This window comes from Pseudochaenichthys georgianus, chromosome 23 (genome assembly GCF_902827115.2).
Source record: "Pseudochaenichthys georgianus chromosome 23, fPseGeo1.2, whole genome shotgun sequence".
Lineage (NCBI taxonomy): Eukaryota > Metazoa > Chordata > Actinopteri > Perciformes > Channichthyidae > Pseudochaenichthys > Pseudochaenichthys georgianus.
In genome coordinates this window covers 4,049,999-4,069,508 of record NC_047525.1, presented here as the reverse complement: position 1 = coordinate 4,069,508, position 19,510 = coordinate 4,049,999, and the positions used below count along the sequence as shown (strand labels likewise).

Genomic DNA, 19,510 nt, shown 5'->3' with positions numbered 1-19,510 from the left:
CCACTATACTGTTGATTTATTGAATGTATAAAATGCCCATATTGTTAATGTAGAACAGTGTTCACGTAAGCCTGCACATTGATTTTATTTTTCGTTGAATGTAACCGTTTCAATAAGGATACATCTATTACAGGCTGAGGTAGAAACCATGGTGGAACAGCTGATAACAACAGTGTGCAGAGTTTAAAGCGATCAAGTCATATTACAGGATAAAGGAAATAGTTTAAACTGCCGTTGCAGTTCATATCACAGACTGTGTGAACGTGAAAATGAATAGAACATCCCCTCCCATCTTCAGAGCAATCTGACTATTATAACATTAGCGTGAAGAAAGCTTACTTAAATATCTGCCACAACATAAGTAACCGGATCAGAGTAACATTACGTAGCCTACAGTCCGCGGCACTGAGTGCAGACGTCGATGTGTCCCATTATCATTCATATCACATCATAATGATCATATATTTTCTTATCTGAGTCAGCTGAGCCGTATCTGGCCGTGCAACACTCACAGTGTCACAGACTGGATGCAGAAGTATTATTTTAAGCAACACATTAAGTTGACGAAACACTGGAGTCAAATGTAATTAAAGTCAGATGGTGTCTTAGACGGGGCAGTGATATCATAAACCTGTTAATGAACGCATTCAAACACGTGTTCTGTTCCCAGCTGTGTTCACCTTGCAGGTGCAGCTCTGTGGCTTTGATCCTGGATAAAGTGTTTAAGTCATGGATGTTTAAAGTTTAACTTCTTCATATTTGTCTAATATTATAGTTTTTTCATTCAGGAAGTATGACGCTGCGCTGCAGTATGCTTCTCCATGTTTGCGATTGGTCGAATGTTCCACATGGGCATTTTATACATTAAATAAATCAACAGTATAGTGGTGATATGCTCCAAGTGGAAGCGATTCGCCATTAAAGCAAAGAAGAAGAAGAACTCCGCACAGTTGATCTCTTATCCTAGAAGCTATCCTGCTCCGGCGCAGAATAAGTTATCTAGCCGGCTAAAAAGTGAACCAGCTTCGTAGGACCGGAAACCCCAGAAGTTAGCTTGCTAAACGAAAATCTTGATTCGTAGTATAGGCCCCTGGTTAGCCGTTCAGTATAAGTTACCATGGAGATCTAGCCCGCTAAGAAGTGAACCAGCTTCGTAGGACCGGAAACCCAGAGTTTTCACTGAAGTTAGCTTGCTAAGCGAAAATCCGGCTTCGTAGTACAGGCCTCAGGACTCCAACTGTGACCGGCCAACACAGACTTCTGACTTCATTATAACGTATGAATATTACACAAGATGTGCCGTCTTTAACCAGAGTCTATATTTTATAGCTGATCAGGTTAGAGTCTCATACGTTTTTTTTTTTGATCGAGAGTCTGTTTGGCCTCTTCAGCTTGGAACAGCGAACGCTAAAAGAAATGGTTCAATGGTTCAGGAAATGTGCTTAGAAATAGTTTGACATTGTTTGCAAATGCATGTTATTTGCTTTTCTAACACAGTGAGTTAAGATCTACACCAATATCTTCATCTCTCAATAAGAAAGCACATTATTGCATTAGGTAATAAATGTCAAACTATTTTTTAATCTTCCGGATCACATCCTGTCACAAGCTCTTCACAAAAAGCATTTGAGGAACACATTGCAAAATGAATGAAAAAAAGGACGACGGAAACAAAATGTTTTTGCTTCTATTCTGTACAGTTCTATTGAGTTAGAATTTCAGTCTGGTGCTTTGTGTTTATACAGTGAATTTAAGAAAATCTATTAATACTAAGGTGACACTTACAATCCAGAATCAGTGTGTTCCGATGCAACTGCATTCTGATTCAGATGTGAACACCTAATGTGGTACATTGGTATATACACAAACACACACAAGTATAGATGACAAAGACAATATGTGCACACATACAGCTTCTCTCCAGTCTGAGGCACTCCCTATAGTTAGGTTAGGTGGTACATTGAAAAAGAATCTCAATATTGTCAATCCATGGAACTACCAGAGTCATCATATCTTAAGAATAACCATCCTTTGGAAATTCCTCGGAAGACGTCTTAAAAAGCTGCATGTTTTATATTCAAAAAATACCTTTCACTCTTCTTTAGTGTTTGGTTTGGGAGTCAAGTCTGCATCCGAGACAACCCTCTGTGTCCCTCTGTCCAGAGACAACCCTCTGTGTCCCCTGTCCAGAGACAAACTTCAGGAGTCTGAGAAAAACAAAAGTCTTCATCCATCTGATCAGCTTCCCCAGTCTTTGTTCCTCTCTTCAACGGATGCTCTTTAACAGAGTCTGTAAAGATAAGTGCATCATGGGACCTTCCCTCCAAAATAAGTACAGAAAAAATAGAATCCGCCTGTGATGCAGCAAGTCTCCAGAGGGGTCAAAAGTCATATTTTCTCATCGGTCATCTCCAGGAACTGGGCGTACACGTCTCTAGAACACTCCCCTTTCTGGTTGAACAGGAACTTGTAGTAGCTGCCGTCAGCACAAATGGCTGCAGAGTGGAAGAGAGAAGCGAGAGCAGAATACACTCAGTCAGCAAGAGGAGGGTTTATTAGAGTACTAAAGGGACACAAAGAGCGAAGTACAGTACACAGCTTTTTGGACTGTTGGACTCTGGAGGAGATACCTTGAATGAGTCCTGATGCTACTTCACTGCCAGAACAGAAACAACTAAGTTTCCCCTCACCAGAATACACTTCAGTCACATGATATGGATTATTATATAGGGTTGGATTTTGTACGTTAATGTAGTGCCCATTGATGGCATATTCCCACATGGCAAGGCAGGTTCCCGTCCTGATATGTAAAACATGTGAGTGATATTGACACAGCTGTACAGAATGCTGTTAGGCTGAACAAAAGCAATACATGTGATAATCATGTGACTGGTTCTCTTAGTTTCCCATGTTAACAGTGCTGCAGTGATAATGTATAGCAGGACGACCCGGATGGTAGCATCACAAGGGCTCCCTCGAGTAAAAGCAATGGGATTATTTCATGATTTTGGAATATTGCAGAAAGTAAGATCAGTGGCAAAGACATTTTTATGATACTTACACATTTTGGATAATCTTCACATATTAACAGCCCTTTATGATTTTTAAAGCGTAAATGCAATCACCAGAAGTAAAAAGCTAATGATAGGATACAAGCAAAGTATGTGTGTTTTTATGACACATAGAAGCTTCAGACATTCACCAGTGGGGTATTTACTGACTTATTTTACGTCTTAGTAGAAAAGGGAAAATCTAGCCAAAAATATGTTCCAAAATCCATTGACTTTGAGACGAGGAAACCAAAGTGCTAAAATGCTGACTCATTCCCTGGTTTTATCTTATTTATTCTCATTCTTACACCACGTGATAACATGGTTTGTTTACAGCCTATGTGATTTTTTTCCTTGACCTGTCTTACTTCTTTTTAGTGATGTTACTTTGATTTTAAAGGACGGCTTAAACTCTCAAAATAAAACACAATTCATGGTACAGAAATGTGATGTCAGCAGTAGTTCTCCTCATAATGACACCCACAGAGTGTGAGGGAACTTACCCATTACAGCGTTGGGCTCTGTTCCAAAAGCACACACACAGGGGGAGCCTGAGGGCACCTGGAACTTGGAGAAGCTCCACTTGGAGCTGAAGTATTTGGGAAGAAAGCTGGCTGAGGCCAAACTGCAGAGAGAAGGACACACAATTAATCCGGACACAAGTTCGCAGACAAAATCCTCTAAGTTATTGAAGTGACTGTTATTTTGTATATGTAGGATTGTTGTAATTTATATATATATATATATATATATATATTAGTGCTGTCAAAATTATCGCGTTAACGGCGGTAATTAATTATTTTTATTAATTGCGTTAAAATATTTAACGCATGTGCAGAATGGCCCGCCCCATACGTGCCACCAGTGGCAGCGCCAGGGTATGGCTGGGGTAGGCTACACCCATACCAAGAAATGGCTTATCCCCACCATGAAAAATGATGTTAAAGTAAGCAAAATAAAGTCTGCCAACTCGCGGAGTAAATTGCACAGACACCAGTTAGTAAGATTGATTTCCGTAGCCACGGTTTTGAAAACTTTTGTCACGTAGTGATCGTCTTCTCAATAGAACATCTTTGATAACGGCGTGGTGTTGTTGCAGGAAGTCCCGACGGAGAATACTTTTGCTGTAGGTCAGGGGTGCACATAACTGGTACGCAGGTTATGTGCGTAATCTGAAATGCGTACCGTGTCACAAAGCGCATTTGCGTACCGACGTACTTGTGAAGCTTTTCCAGAAGGCGGTTAGATCACCGGACGACAGAGTCGGTATCCGTGTGCATAAACAGGGCTGCTGTTAACGTCGGTCTGTACAACGGAATTGTGCCAAAACTACGCCAACCGGCTGCGGAGGGAGACTCCCCCCCCTTCACTGGAGAACTGCGCTAAAACAGCTGATCACAACGTTCACACTCTGTGGTCACGAAGTACTCCACTAGCCCCCCCCCCTCTGTCGACTTTCCTGAAGTACTCCCCCGTTGATAGAAATCAACACGCAATGAATTAAGACCCCACGGTTTGATGATCGATAGGTGTGTGGGTTGTCTTTCATTTTGACACGCAGACATTTTTTATAATAAACATAGATACTGTATGTTAAATGGATATATCCGCCTTCTTTCATTTATCTTTCCATTCCCACAACAATATACATAAAGAAATGGCATATTTTGGACATAGTTCGAATGGTGATTAATCATGATTAATGAATTTTTAAGCTGCGATTAATCTGATTAAAAAATGTAATCGTTTGACAGCCCTAATATATATATATATATATATATATATATATATATATATATATATCAGGGTTTCCGTTAGCCGGTAATTACCGGTTTTTAGCTGGTAAAATTTATAAAAAACCGGTAAATTCAAAACCTGACGGTCAAAATGTCTGGTAATAATTAGGGAGGCTCCGATCGATCGGCCGCCGGTCATTATCGGCCGATATTCACTCTTAATAGTTTGATCGGTACTCTCTATAAAGGCCGAACAGGGGAGCTGGATCTGATCGATATGGACATACACGCGAGTGAAGTGTAACCGGACGCGAGAGAGAGATCAGATCAGCTGCTGAGTCTGACTGAGACACGCAGCTCTGCATAATCACCTGAAGCCCCGCCCTCTGTTTAGCGGGCTGCAGGAGCTGCATGAGAAACTGACGTGCTGTCAGGAGAGAGAGAGAGAGGGGAAAAGAGAGGATCCGTTTCTCCCGTGTTATTATTCAAAGTTGATGTAAACTTCTGAATAATGTACGTTATCTACTACAAGTAGTTTGTTTGAATGTAATAATTATGTTGTTTGTTGTTTGTGGAATCATTTATTGAAAAATTAATCTGAATTGTTTTCGATCTGTTACGATTATAAACTGAAGCAATATAAAAATGAGCCCCGTGAACTGAGTTTTAAACATCAGCATATCTGCTCATAGTCCGGTAATTTACCTGCTAACGGAAACTCTGCTACACAACTATTATTATTATTATTGAAATATGACCGGTAAGTTTCACATTTGTCCGGTAAAATAAAATCTGCCCGGACATTTGACCGTCGAGAAAAAATCCTAGCGGAAACCCTAATATATATATATTAGGGCTGCACGGTATTGAAAAAAACTGACATCGCGATTTCCCCCCCCCCCCCTGCGGTATATATTGCGTTTTTTTTAACCTGTTAAACCCCAAAGTCCCGGCGGGTACACACGACAGTGTCTCAGGGGATCGTAATATTTAAGAACCTATTAATGTGTTATACCAGATTAACGGAAATAATCTCAGCTAACTGACGATACAAACCATTTTTACCAAAACAAAACACAAGTCTCATAAGAAGCATCTAAATGACCCCTGAGCGAAAAATGCTAACGCACTTTGGCACAGAACTCAAGATAAAAGTACCCTTATTACTTATCGTAGCTGCACTTACAAGATATCCGATTAAAGCTGAGGTTCCACAGATTATTTAGGTATATAGTATCATCACTGAGTGATCTGAACTCGGACAGGGGAAGCAAACACAGACATCACAACACGTACCTTTACGTAGCTTCTAGGGGAGATGTCTCACCGTAGCTGTCAATCTGATCAAAAGACGTGTTCAATGGCATTAAAACGAGAAAGAAAAAACGCGGCTGAATCGGTTAATCCATAGGTTTTTAACGTCTCTATATAAAAAAATGATTTAATTTATAATCCATAATTCCATTTTTATGTAAATATCGCAGAGCAAAAGTTAGCTGCTAATGGTAGCCACCAGAGTGGCTGCTGCTTCCGGTCTTGGCTATGCGGCAGTCCAGCGCAGTCTAACCTATGAGTCTAACACACACACATTACCAAATAAGGAGTGAGAGTGACGCGTAGCCAAAACCGGAAGCTGCATACACTCTGGTGGCTACCATTAGCAGCTAACTGTTGTGCTCCGATTTTTACATAAAAATAGAATTATGGATTATAAACAATTGCTTCAAAGCCACAGATACATTATCAACCTATGGATCAACCGATTCAGCCGCGTTTTTTCTCGTTTTAATGCCATTGAACACGTCTTTTGATCAGATTGACAGCTACGGTGAGACGATCTCCCGTAAAAGGTACGTGTTGTGATGTCTGTGTTTGCTTCCCCTGTTGCGAGATCGGATCGCTTAGATACTATACTTAAATAATCTGTGGAGTCTCAGCTTTAATCGTATATATTGTATGTGCAGTTTCGATAAGTAATAAGGGTATCTTTATTTAGAATTCTGTGCTAAAGTGCGTTAGCATTTATTTATTTTTAAATGAATAAAACCGCACGTCCCTGCGGTGTGAATACCGCGCATGCGCATACCACGGTTATCGCCATGACCATGTACGTATATCGTTCAGCCCTAATATATATATATATATATATATACACATACCAGGGTTCCCGTTAGCCGGTAATTACCGGTTTTTAGCTGGTAAAATGTATTCAAAACCGGTAAATTCAAAACCTGCCGGTCAAAATGTCTGGTAATAATTAGGGATGCTCCGATCGATCGGCAGCAAGTCTTTATCGGCCGATATTCACTCTCAATAGTTTGATCGGTGCTCTCTATAAAGGCCGATCAGGAGAGCTGGATCTGATCGATATGGACATAAACGCGAGTGAAGTGTAACCGGACCCGAGAGAGAGAGAGATCAGAGATCAGCTGCTGAGTCAGACTGAGACACCTGAAGCTCCGCCCACTGTTTAGCGAGCTGCATGAGAAACTGACGTGCTGTCAGGAGAGAGAGGGAGGATCCGTTTCTCCCGTGTTATTATTCAAAGTTGATGTAAACTTTTGAATAATGTACTTCATCTACTACAAGTAGTTTGTTTGAATGTAATCATTATGTTGTTTGTTGTTTGTGGAATCATTTATTGAAAAATGAATCTGAATTTTTCGATCTGTTACGATTATAAACTGAAGCAATATAAAAATGACTCCCATTAACTGAGTTTAAAACATCAGCATATCCGGTCAGAGTCCGGTGATTACCTGCTAACGGAAACTCTGCACTCTACACAACTCTTATTAGGGTCTGAGACCTAGGTCGGCGAAGACCCTATTGAAATAATAGGTATAAACCTGCGAAAAACACCCAAAAACAGGGAAAACGACCGGCAAAAGCACAGAAAATGTTCGGAAATAATGACGGCTGATAGGCCGCGTGAGCCCAGACTGCAACTCGCATAATTGATATCGTTCCAATCAACTTAGTTAATCAACCATGCAAAACCCACTAAAAACAGGGGGAAAAAGGGGCAAAAGCCCATTAAAGGTGGCCCAAATCATGCCAGTAGGTAGCCCAACGGCCTACAGTGAGGTGGGCTCACCCACCTCCATGTTAAATCGCACATGATTGAGATTGGACCGATTATTTGTTATGATTATTATTTGAACTCTTGTAACGCACTTTTGAGCCCCGCAACATATGTGAAAACTCACCAAATGTTGCACCCGCGTCAAAAGTTGACAAAATTGCGATGTGTAATTGGTTCCGGAACTTTGCGTCAAAAATTGCGTAGGCCACGCCCACTTCCGTTTTTAACGTTAAATCCCCCTACTTTAACTTTCACGTAAACGAACGAAACTCGCTACGCATATCTAGGGTACGGAAACGAACCAAAAAGCCTCTTGGAGGGGTATAAAATAACGTACAGGAAGTCGGCCATTTTGAATGTTGTGTCGGAAAAACGCGATTTAGCGTGTTTTTCGTCCTCCGTACGAAATCTATCTCCTCCTAGGGACTTTATCCGTACGGCTCGAAATTCGTCGGGTAGCTTCACGAGACATGGGCAATCTAAAGTTATCACGGAAGTTTTTTTCTTTCGCACGGCGTAGCCGTTATTTGTCGCCAAATTTCGCGTTCGCTCGATGCTAGGCGGTCCCTCGCCATGGAACACGATGATGTCATAACTCAAACTGACATACTCAGAACGCCACCAAACTTCACATGATGGTTAACACTACAGCCCTGAACAGCTCTAGGTCAAATCTGATGTTACTTAATTTGGCGTTACCATGGCGACGGATCCTTCGCCATAAACAACGGTGTCGCTGTAAATCCAATGGACACGGTCCCATCGTCCCCCAATCTTCACTTTTATATCACCGGTCCATGCCTCAACAGCTCTACGTGAAATCTAAAATCTGCCATGGCAACTCATCCCTCGCCAAAAAATCCGATGTTGTTGTAAGTCAATGGAAAATCGTCCAAACGGCACCAGACTTCAGACTATCATTAATGGTCCGGCCCTCATCAGCTCTACGCCAATTATGGGATGTCATCATATGTCGTTTCCATGGCAACGCGTCCCTCGCCATGAAACACGGTGTTGTCCTAATTAAATGGAAAATCATCCAAACTGCACCAGACTTCAGATGATGACTAATGGTCTGGCCCTCAACAGCTCTACGCCAATTATGGGATGTCATCAGTTGGTGTTGCCATGGCAACGCATCCCTCGCCGTCAAACATGATGTTGTAGTAATTCAATGGAAAATCGTCCAAACAGCACCAGACTTCAGACTATCATTAATGGTCCGGCCCTCATCAGCTCTACGCCAATTATGGGATGTCATCATATGCCATTGCCATGGCAACAGATCCCTCGCCATGAAACACGGTGTCGCTGTTACTCCTATGAAAATGGTTTAAACGCCACCAGACTTCAGATGACAGTAAATGGTCTGGCCCTGAACCCCTCAATATGACAATAGTGAGTTTTCCTCAAAAGCTGTTGCCATGGCAACGCATTCTTCGCTGTTAAGCACGATATTGCTATAACTCCTGTGTAAATGGTAAAAAAGTCTTCAAATGTCACATGTGTGCTAACCGTCAAGCCCTCGAGACATCTATGTGTCAGTTTTGAGATTTCGTCAAATGTCGTTGCTATGGTAACAAAATGGTCGCCGTGAAACACGGTTTTCTCATAATTCCAGTTAACATGCTCCAAACGGCACAAAACTTCACAGGTTTGATAACGATGCAGCCCTCAACACAACTAAGCATATCATGGGGTGTCTTCAAATGCCGTTGCCATGGCGACAGATCACTCGCCATCAAACACAACGTTTGTGTTACTGCTGTAACTCAAAGATATTGTCCGATCGGCCTGAATCTTCCCACGTTTGCCAACGGCCGAGTCCTCGAGACACCTAGACACGTCGACGTGCGGACAACAGCCTGCGGAACGTCGAAGACCCGCTCAAATTTGTCCGGTAAAATTAATTCTGTCCGGACATATGACCGGCGAGAAAAAATCCTAGCGGAAACCCTGATACATACGTATGTATATATGAAAATTACTTTAGCGACACATTCATCGCAAGAAGTGTAGCAAAAGTCAAAGCCGCAGATTTGTCGATTTATACTGCCACAGAGCTTATTTGTGACGTTGTAATGACTGATTTGAGAGGTTGTAATAACCAAGTTGCAGTTGTAATGGAAAATATATTTAAAAAAAATTTTTTTTTTGCAAAAAATTCATTTTCTTTCGACAAGCTACAAAACTTTTTTTTCTTTCTGTGACTTCAAATTTGGTTCACAGATACGTGGATATTTTATACAAGTGTAAATGTATGCACACAAGCTCAGATTTTGTTTCTGAAAGTGCTCACATCAGGTTTTACACGCTCTCGCATTTTGCACCATATCATAAAAACTGTATATATTTTTATATATCTATGTTATTGTATTTGGGATTGTGGAAAACAGTATTTCGATCTCTCTGTCTGTACACACAAACTGAAAGATTGACAATAAAGTTGAATTTGACTACTTTTTTGATAACAACCTTTGTATTATTCGTAACCCATCTGAAGTGATGGATTCATTACGACACTGTAGGCGGTTCACTCAGAAAACATTTCAGCAAAGACTGACCTGGACTGTTTGTTCCTTTTGGGGTCCTCTGCAGCAAAGATGTGCACGGTGCCGTGGTCACTGGACACACAGATCAGAGACGCATCCTGGTTGAAATTAATGCTAAAAATGACAGAGCAGAAGGAAATAATGAGATTATGAACCTGATTATCAACACATGAGAAAACATGAAGGTGACACCGCTCACCTGTTATAAAAGCCTGACCTACAGAATTACTATAGGGGAAGTCTGGTATTATCATCAACGTCCATTCTGAGTGAGTCAACATGGTTTAAAACATAGTAACTTCCTGTTGAGGGCAGCTGGCTAGCTCATGTGACCCCCGCCCTGCTGACTGCAGCACTCTGCAGTACGGCCAATCACACATGCATTCAACTGTTTACTAACTACCAGAGGTTAGGGCTGAACGATTAATCGATTTTAAATCGAAATCGCGATTTGAAATGATGCGATTATCAAATCGCAAAGCCTGCGATTTTTAAAAAAAAAATGTTACAATTTTTTTCTTTTTTCTTCTTGTGTGTCAGTCATCCACACCAATCAGTAGTACCCAGGGGGCAAAGTCATTTTACAGACATGGAATGTTGTAAAAGGTTGTCCACCAGAAATGATATCTAGGACCTTCAAGGATCACAACCTGGGTGGACAACCCGGTCAACTAGCTACTGGAAAGCTACAGTGAGGGTCCAAACAATGCAACCCCTATATGAAAAAAAGTCAAATATTCTGGCTCGATCAGATGCCATCATTCTCTTTCTGATTGAATATCTCTGTGACAGTTCATAGTAAAGACAAACTGAGCCAACCTATTGAAAGAGCAGAAAATAAGCTTTCAGGTGATGCCTTGGTTAAGCCTGTTCTCAATAAGGCCACTAGATGGCGTTGTGCCTTTTTTGTCTCTCCAAAGCGAAACCCATTTCAAGCAATGCACTTGTGGTCCTCTGGATTGTTTGCCGTGTTCAAAATGGGTAAATATACTTAAAAGATTATTTCTATATAACATATTGAAGGGTTTACATTAATATACACAAGGTTTGCTGCCGATGCTAAGTTGAATTGATTCAATGTTTACAGATTTTCCAGCAAGTGAGAGGATTTTAAGCTAGCTAGCTAGCTAGCTAGCCAGCACTGTTACTGTAAGCAACAATTAGTGTTGTATTCCATACGACACTGGTCTTTCCACAGAGGAGAAGGATTTGGAGTGATCACTGAGCGATACAGGCACCTGCTGCTGAATGATGTGCCTCCTGGCACTGATATCATACACTTCTGTTGTGACAGATACAGTACAACCAGCCTCAAGTCAGCTGAGCAGGAACAGAGATATGCCAGATCCAAACCAGCGAAAGTGTATGAAGTCAGTGAGCAGTACACAGCTCTGGATCCAAAGAAGTTTTTTGCAGTGTCTGCTAACAAAGCAAACCTGCTGAGCTTCCTTTGTGATAAGTGGTGTGCGGATGAACAACTGGAACCTGGTCTTGGCCCCACTCATCTCTACCTGGGTGGTGGATTCAAAGAAGAGACGAAGAGTGTGGTGCTCACGGCATGGTCTGTTATGGATGTTCCTGCTCTTGAATCAACACAGCATGAGGCTGACACTAGGATCTTCCTCCACACTCTCTACAGTGTCCAGAATGAGGGAGTTGACAGAGTTGCCGTGTGCCAATGACACCACCATCATTACCACATGGCTGTACTATGGTGCTACGCACCTCAGTGATCTGACAGAGCTGTGGGTGAGAACAGGCCAGAATGTATATACCTGCCCATACATGAAATGGTTGTGGCACTGGGATCTTCACAGTGTTGGGCTATGCCCTTCATCCACAGTCTGAGTGGTAGAGATACCACTAGTTATCCATATTTCACTGGCAAGAGGGCATGGTTCAAGAGCAGCATGAGTCTGGACATACCTGCACTTGAAGAGTTTGGTGAGAACCCCGCCGATGCCATAACAGATGACCTCAATCAGGCACGAGACCTCACCATAACTGTATATACATCCAAAGCTGATCACTTTGAGGGTTCTGATCTGGGCAAACTGAGAGCATACAAGTTCCTGAACAACAAATCGACGCTCCTAGAGCTACGACCCCCAACAGAGAATGCATTTTTGCTGCACCTGAAAAGAACGCACACATCGCCAAGCCATAAATCCCCCCATGCACAGAATTGGGATGGTCTCTGGACAGTTCCGATACCATCTACAAAGCTAGCTTGGCCTGTGTCGATGAATAAGACAATCTCATGTGGCTGTCAGAATAAGGCAGTTCCATGCTACAGAGGGTGCCGTTGCCAAGGACTGGCAACCAAATGCAGAATGATACACACTGCCACATTTGAGAGCAGTGACAGCAGCTGTGACTCAGAAAATGAATAGAAAGCAAAAAGCTTTCTGGGACACTACCATGAATACCACCATGTGTACATTGAAAACATTTGTACTGTATATTCAGTGTAGGTTACTTTTCTCTCTTTTCTTCTTAAAAAAAAAATCACATTTTTATAGTTCTGGGCCATGTGAATGATTATTTTGTGTTCAACTTCTGATCATATCTGTTGATTTTTAGTTAATAACTAAGAAGAGAGTATGTGAAATAAATGTTTTGCCACCAGGAATTTTGTTTATTTCATGATCAAAATAGGATATTTTTCACAAAAACAAAGACATTAATTTGCACAAATAATAAAAGGTTATTGATTTGACATTAAGTTGAACTTAATGTCAACTTTCAGATAAGTTTAACTCAGTTTGCCTTGTCTTATAACTAGTGCTGTCAAAATTATCGCGTTAACGGCGGTAATGAATTTTTTGAATTAATTGCGTTAAAATATTTAACGCATTTAACGCATGTGCAGAATGGCCCGCCCCATACGTGCCACCAGTGGCAGCGCCAGGGTATGGCTGTGGTAGGCTACACCCATACCAAGAAATGGCTTAGCCCTACCATGAAAAATGATGTTAAAGTAAGCAAAATAGAGTCTGCCAACTCGCGGAGTAAATTGCACAGACAGCAGTTAGTAAGATTGATTTCAGTAGCCACGGTTTTGAAAACTTTTGTCACGTAGTGATCGTCTTCTTAATAGAACATCTTTGATAACGGTGTGGTGTTGTTGCAGGAAGTCCCGACGCAGAATACTTTTGCTGTAGTACAGGGCAGAGCCATATAATAGTAATAATATGGCTCTGGTACAGGGGTGCACATAACTGGTACGCAGGTTATGTGCGTAATCTGAAATGCGTACCGTCACTTGTGTCACAAAGCGCATTTGCGTATAGTGCTGTGCTCCACATGTACCAGCCATTGTTAATCAATCAGAAGTAGCCCATGATAGAAGGTGATAGACAGATTGATCCAATCACCTGCCAAGTGCTTCTGAAAGTGCCTGCCCTTTCCAAATGGCTTCCAATGGGGCTTTAGATGGTTTGGTGAAACAAAGCATCTGGGTCAGGTTAGTAATGCTCCATCACATGTTTCTATTACAGGGTGAATCTTAAACTGAAGCTTGACTTTAAAGCAACCCAACAGAAGTTTCATGTAAGTTTAGTTCTTTCACTCGTAGCTCGGGCTGCGGGGGTGCTAGAGACGGGAGTACGTTGATACGACCTTCCTAGCCGGAGATATGGCCACATTTTACAATAAACTTCCGTTGGGTCGCTTAAAAACAAATATCGCAATTCGAATCGCAATCGCAATATTTGTCAGAAAAATCACAATTAGATTTTTGCCCGAAATCGTGCAGCCCTAACTACTACATTGAAAACAAAACATATGGAAATAACTTCCTGACAAAACTCCACAAACAAAAGTATATTATCCCTCTAGGGGGGTCCGGGGGCATGCTCCCCCGGATGAAAATGTTGAATATTCCATATTTTAAAGCATCAATCTGATGCATTTTGAGATGCATTTTTTTGCCAACCTGGGGAGAGCTGGAGAAACTTAACTTCAGCCATGAGTCAAAAATATTATGGCTTCCTTACTAAGTATTATCAGGGATGCAAACTCATCAGGTATGGAAAAGGTGACAAGGACCCGAGGCCCCCCGACCCCACGGAATATCGGCTTTAAAATGAGGAATAACAGAGGATTTTAGCAGTCAGAACAACTAAAGCAGCAGTGTTAATAATAACAGAAATGCTAAAGAGTCACATCTAATAGAAATATATAAAAGCATTTATTTTAATTGTGTAGCAGTCAGTTTATAATTTTGGCAGCACTGTTGAGCATTTTGAAAATCTATTGTCATGCCTCTGTGCAAGGCTTAGTCTTTCTATCTTTATGGCATCTGGTGTAAAGTAACTAAATTCATAAACTCAAGTACTATACTTGGGTACAATTTTGAGATACTTGTACTTTATTTAAGTATTTCAATGTTTTGCTACTTTTTTCTTCTTCTCCTCTACAGTTCAGAGGTAAATGGTGTACTTTGACTCCACTACATGTATTAATACCTTTAGTTACTTTACAGATGTGGATGAATGATGTGAAATATAATCAAGTGTTTAATCAGACTTTAGTTCCACCTGGAGTAAATCCACCAGCTACCCTGGAGTATACAAAGTCATTCAAACTAGCTGCACCTTTACCAGCTTTGAGAACACTTTCATGATCAATCATTATAAAACATATCATATATATTATTCTGAAATGGACCAATCTGCACAACGACTACTTTTACTGTCGCTACTTTCACTATATTTTGATGAGAATACTTTTACTTGAGGAACATTTTGAATGCAGTACTTTTACTCACAGAGTATTCCTTCCTACACTCTGGTACTTCTACTTTTACTCAAGTACAATACCTGAGTACTTCTACTTTTAATCAAGTACAAGATCTGAGTATTTCTGCTTTTAATCAAGTACAAGATCTGAGTGCTTCTACTTTTACTCAAGTACAAGATCTATACTTATACCACCTCCGTTTATAGCCTATGAAAAAAAAACTATTAGAAAACGAAGGCTAAAGCTAACGTTAGCAGATAGTGACAATGTAATGACAGATAGTGACAATGTAATACATATTTTTATTGCAGATCTACATGAATCACAAACGACCTATTTTGGATTAAAAAGGGCGAATTTCGCCGAAAGGTGAGTGATTTTCATGCCTGCACATTACACAAATAGAGTAATGGGTAAGAACATGCTTTGAGGGGAAGATGTGAACAGTATTATTGGTCAATGCTCACCAGTAGATGTTAGCTGCCTGAGAGCCACGCCTCAGCTCCTGTATGAGCTGTCCTGCAGATGTGTCAAAGATCCTGATCAGAGTCCCCTGAGGAGACAACACGGATCTGTCACAAAGCAGCAACAACACTAAAAGCACAAACACTGAACATTTAAATTCCCTTATCGCTAGCTTGGCTTACTTTTTCTGATGCAGTAGCTATCCTTGTGCCCTGCAGATTTAGAGCAATGCAGCACAGCGCCCCCTCGTGGGCAGGGATGTCCACCGGGGGCTTCTCTGTGTTGGCCAGGTCCACTATCTGCACGTGGCCTGAGTGAGTGCCAGGGAAGGCCAGCAGGGAGTTGTTGCTGTTGGGACACAGCACACACAGACCTGGGGGGGAATGGGTTGGTTATAGTACGCGCAACATTTATACACACTCTTTAAATGGAAAGCCGGATGGTTAGCGTCTTAAATCAGTGGGCTCACCTTTGGGATTATAGCAGGTCTCGAACACATGCAGCTGATGGGGGTTGTGGGTAAAAGTGAAGACTTTGATCATTGAGTCCAGGACCACCACGATCCTGAGAGCAGAGGAGAACCAACACACAAGCTGCCAGTTTAACTCATGTGAAGACTTCACTCAAACAGCATAACAAGTGTAATACTAATGCTGCCATGGTGTTGGTGAAATAAATGTCCCCAAAGCAATGACAGAAGACTTTCAGTGGACAGGTCCAGCAGCTTTACCTGTCACGCCGAAGCTTCACTGCTTTCACTTCTGTTGAGAACTCAATCTCAATTACGGTCTTCTTCTTCAGGTCATCCCAGATCATCACTAGAGTACCAAAGAAAATCCCATGAATAAAGTGTATGCTAGTTGGTCAATTGAATATATTATCACACTGGCCAAAGTATGATAATGATATCAAACCAGTAAGGATGACATTACCTAGCAGGATGTGTCATTAGATCACATGTCTTAGTACTTACTGGCTGTATAATAACTACTTGTCATATTATTAATTCAATTAACAATTAATTTAAATTAAACCTGGATAATCAGCAGAGCATCAATTTGTTGGATTACCTAATTAACAAATTATAAATGAACTTAAAAAGGGAACATGTGAAAAAAAACTCAACAAGCCATGCAGGCTCGTTAGAATATATTAGATCAACACCGATGGCTGAAGAGCTACATTCACAAGTTTTCTCGTAATGCATTTACAGCAGACAGAGGTGGAATAAAAGTATATTCAGAAAAATATTTCATTATTCAAATTAATAATGATGTCCCCTGTAAGTTCAATGTAGGTTTTAGTCAAGAGGAGCAAGCAAGAGAAAATGTCTCTGACTTTGAAAAAGTAAAGTAGGAATTAACTTTACCTGCAAATGAAACTACATTCCATTATTTGTCAGAACCAACACCGGCATAAAGTCCAGTATAAAAAGATCACAAGACAAAACCTACCTTTGTTGGTTGGGTACTTTGGCTTCTTCCCTCCTCCCACTAGTGCTAAATAGTTACACCTGAACAGCATCTCCACATGGCCGACCCCCCCCTCCAGGAACTCTGAAAGTCAATGTAATTGGGAGAGCACATCAGTTAAAATATCTCCCCGCTATGTGCAGCACACGTCGAGCGAACTGCTTCAACAGGCTGTAAAGACTGCTCAAAGAACTGGATCAAGTCAGTGAAAAAATGATTTAATAAATAGATTTGGTCCATTGAGTATTTGCCGCTTTAGGAAAAACTGGAGAATGCCATGTGCTAAATCACATTTGAGTCCTGTTGGGGAGAATCTTCCTCTTTTATCACTCCGTGTTTCAACATTGTTCACAAGCTGAGTTGGTTGGTTTGAAGAATATTCCTGCAGTCATCAGCCAGTCTACGGCACATTATTCCTACATGACAGTTACATTCAGTGGCGACTCGTCATTAGGGGCAGGCACAGCCCCACCTACAGTCAGCAGAAAATAATAAAAATAATAATTCCAAAAATATGTATAAAATATATGTTAAGATCCTGTTTAGTTGTCTGATTTGTCTGTACATTGCTCTTTTAGTCTGCGTTCTTCTAATTAGTGTCTACAGTGTGCCTATTGAGCCAGGCTGAGCGATGTGGGGCAAGCTCCGATCTGCCCCTCTCTCTGCTGTCAAACTGAATGTGTACTGTGAAAACTACACTGCGCATGCTCCGAGTATTTTTGTATTCAGTGTGTGCGGCAAAATAATTATCACCAGTGGGGCAAAGTACTGGCAACCCCACCAAAACGTCATCTCATAATTCAGAGCTGATTGGCTGTAAGTATGTGTGCCGCGGAAAGTGTAGTTGTGAAGAGGAGAGAGAGCAGCGTCTAGCTCACATCACCAGTGATTACAATCAGTCTGAACTATAGAAAAGCCTTAATTAGCAATGTGCTGTAACTACACAAACTGCTCAATGAACAGTTAGGGGTGCACACCCAAACAAAACACGTGACCAATGTGAAATACGTTCGAAAGACACAAACGTTTGAGTCTGCAGAGCTGGTACCTTGTTTCTCCTTCTCTTTAAGAGGATCTGTGTTGTACACACGGAACCCGTTCTCCATCCCGCAGGCAAAGCATCCTGCAAACACAAAAAGAGATGAGACATCTACACTGAGGATAACATTATTCAAATATATTTTAACCTTAACAGTAATGACAACACACAGAATGAGGACAGCATTACAGTGGTAAAAGAGCTGACGGAGCAATGATTAACAAATCATTAACTTTGGTGCAGTTCATGTAAAACTGGCACACCGTTATTGGACATATGATGACAGTGATGTAAAATGTTGGAGAGATTACTTGGGTCTTTGGTCACTTTGCCTTGATAATATCACACTAACGTAACTGGAGAGACTAGTTGGCAACAGTCAATTACTAAAATTATGTTAATGTTACATGTATATAAACGAATACGTTTACTTTACGGCCTGTCAACATGTGTAGTGATGGTGGGAGATATACATGTAAACAGTTCTGAGTTTAACTATGGACGGGGTTGACATAACATTTACTTCTGAAACTATCCTTCTTTTAAAAGACTTGGCAGAAGCAAACACAAAATTAGCCCAGTCACACCGTAATAACTGTGAAGCTAACCGCACAGCCTGTTAGCTAGCTAACCAGCGCTAGGTGTGGTAACCAGGGCTCTGCTTGTATTGTGATATTTAACAGGCGCGTTAGCTTTTAAGTTAAAATTAGCTACATTGACAATTTTAACTTTCAACATACTGTTCTTATTGAGGGAGCACGTGTTAATGTCTGAATTATGGTTAGCTGATTAATTTGGCTGAAAACCAAAAAGCTAGCTAAGTTAGCTGGCTAACTGACGTAATTGGCCAGCAAAACTAACACTAAGGTAACGTTTCGTACATACAAGTTACCGTTTCTGGAGATACAATGTAACCACTATATAGCAGCATTAACGGTAACCTCACGAGCATAGACATTTCAAATGTGTCGTTAGATAATGCTAAGCTTAATTTAGCAACTTTAGCTTAGCATCTACGACACTTCCAATTTCCAGTTGAAATAAAATAAGTGACAGCCCCGCTTCTTACCATGATCCTGGTTGAATCCAGCATAGAGGAGCCCATTCCCGTGAGGATTAGATGGCAGTAAATTCATTATCTAACAGGAAAACAGAAATCTAAGGAACGTTAACAAGTAAATTAATCCTACAGCTGATGCCCGAAGAGCTAACCTGCTATCGCTACCATTCCTACGGTGGAAAAACAACTGAGGCTTGTTCCTGCTTGGAGAGAGCTGTCAGCAGTCATCATGAAAGGGAGTTTCAGTAAACTTCGTTAACATATTAGAAAAAACATTTGACCCTAAAATGGTTAATTGACTTCAATAA

At 41.0% G+C, this 19,510-nt stretch overlaps 1 protein-coding gene across 1 annotated transcript; it reads right to left on the bottom strand.

The window, feature by feature from the left end:
- Positions 1 to 1,561: 1,561 nt before the first annotated feature.
- Positions 1,562 to 19,423, bottom strand: wdr45b (WD repeat domain 45B). The gene is made up of 10 exons (XM_034075034.2): positions 19,212 to 19,423; positions 18,152 to 18,226; positions 17,086 to 17,187; positions 16,362 to 16,449; positions 16,101 to 16,195; positions 15,814 to 16,004; positions 15,634 to 15,719; positions 10,436 to 10,537; positions 3,554 to 3,675; positions 1,562 to 2,495 (listed from the first exon to the last, which is right to left on the bottom strand). Exons 1-10 carry the CDS (start codon positions 19,276 to 19,278, stop codon positions 2,389 to 2,391), a joined length of 1,035 nt encoding a protein of 344 aa, XP_033930925.1. The 5' UTR covers positions 19,279 to 19,423; the 3' UTR covers positions 1,562 to 2,388.
- Positions 19,424 to 19,510: the final 87 nt, after the last annotated feature.

Bases quoted from the DNA above. Each gene is read 5' to 3' on its own strand.
- wdr45b (XM_034075034.2), bottom strand. From the start codon at position 19,278: ATGAATTTACTGCCATCTAATCCTCACGGGAATGGGCTCCTCTATGCT. The intron at 18,227-19,211 runs GTAAGAAGCGGG...TTGTGTTTGCAG, and splicing joins TGGATTCAACCAGGATCATG to GATGCTTTGCCTGCGGGATG. The intron at 3,676-10,435 runs GTCAGTCTTTGC...TTCTCTCTGCAG, and splicing joins AAAAGGAACAAACAGTCCAG to TTTGGCCTCAGCCAGCTTTC.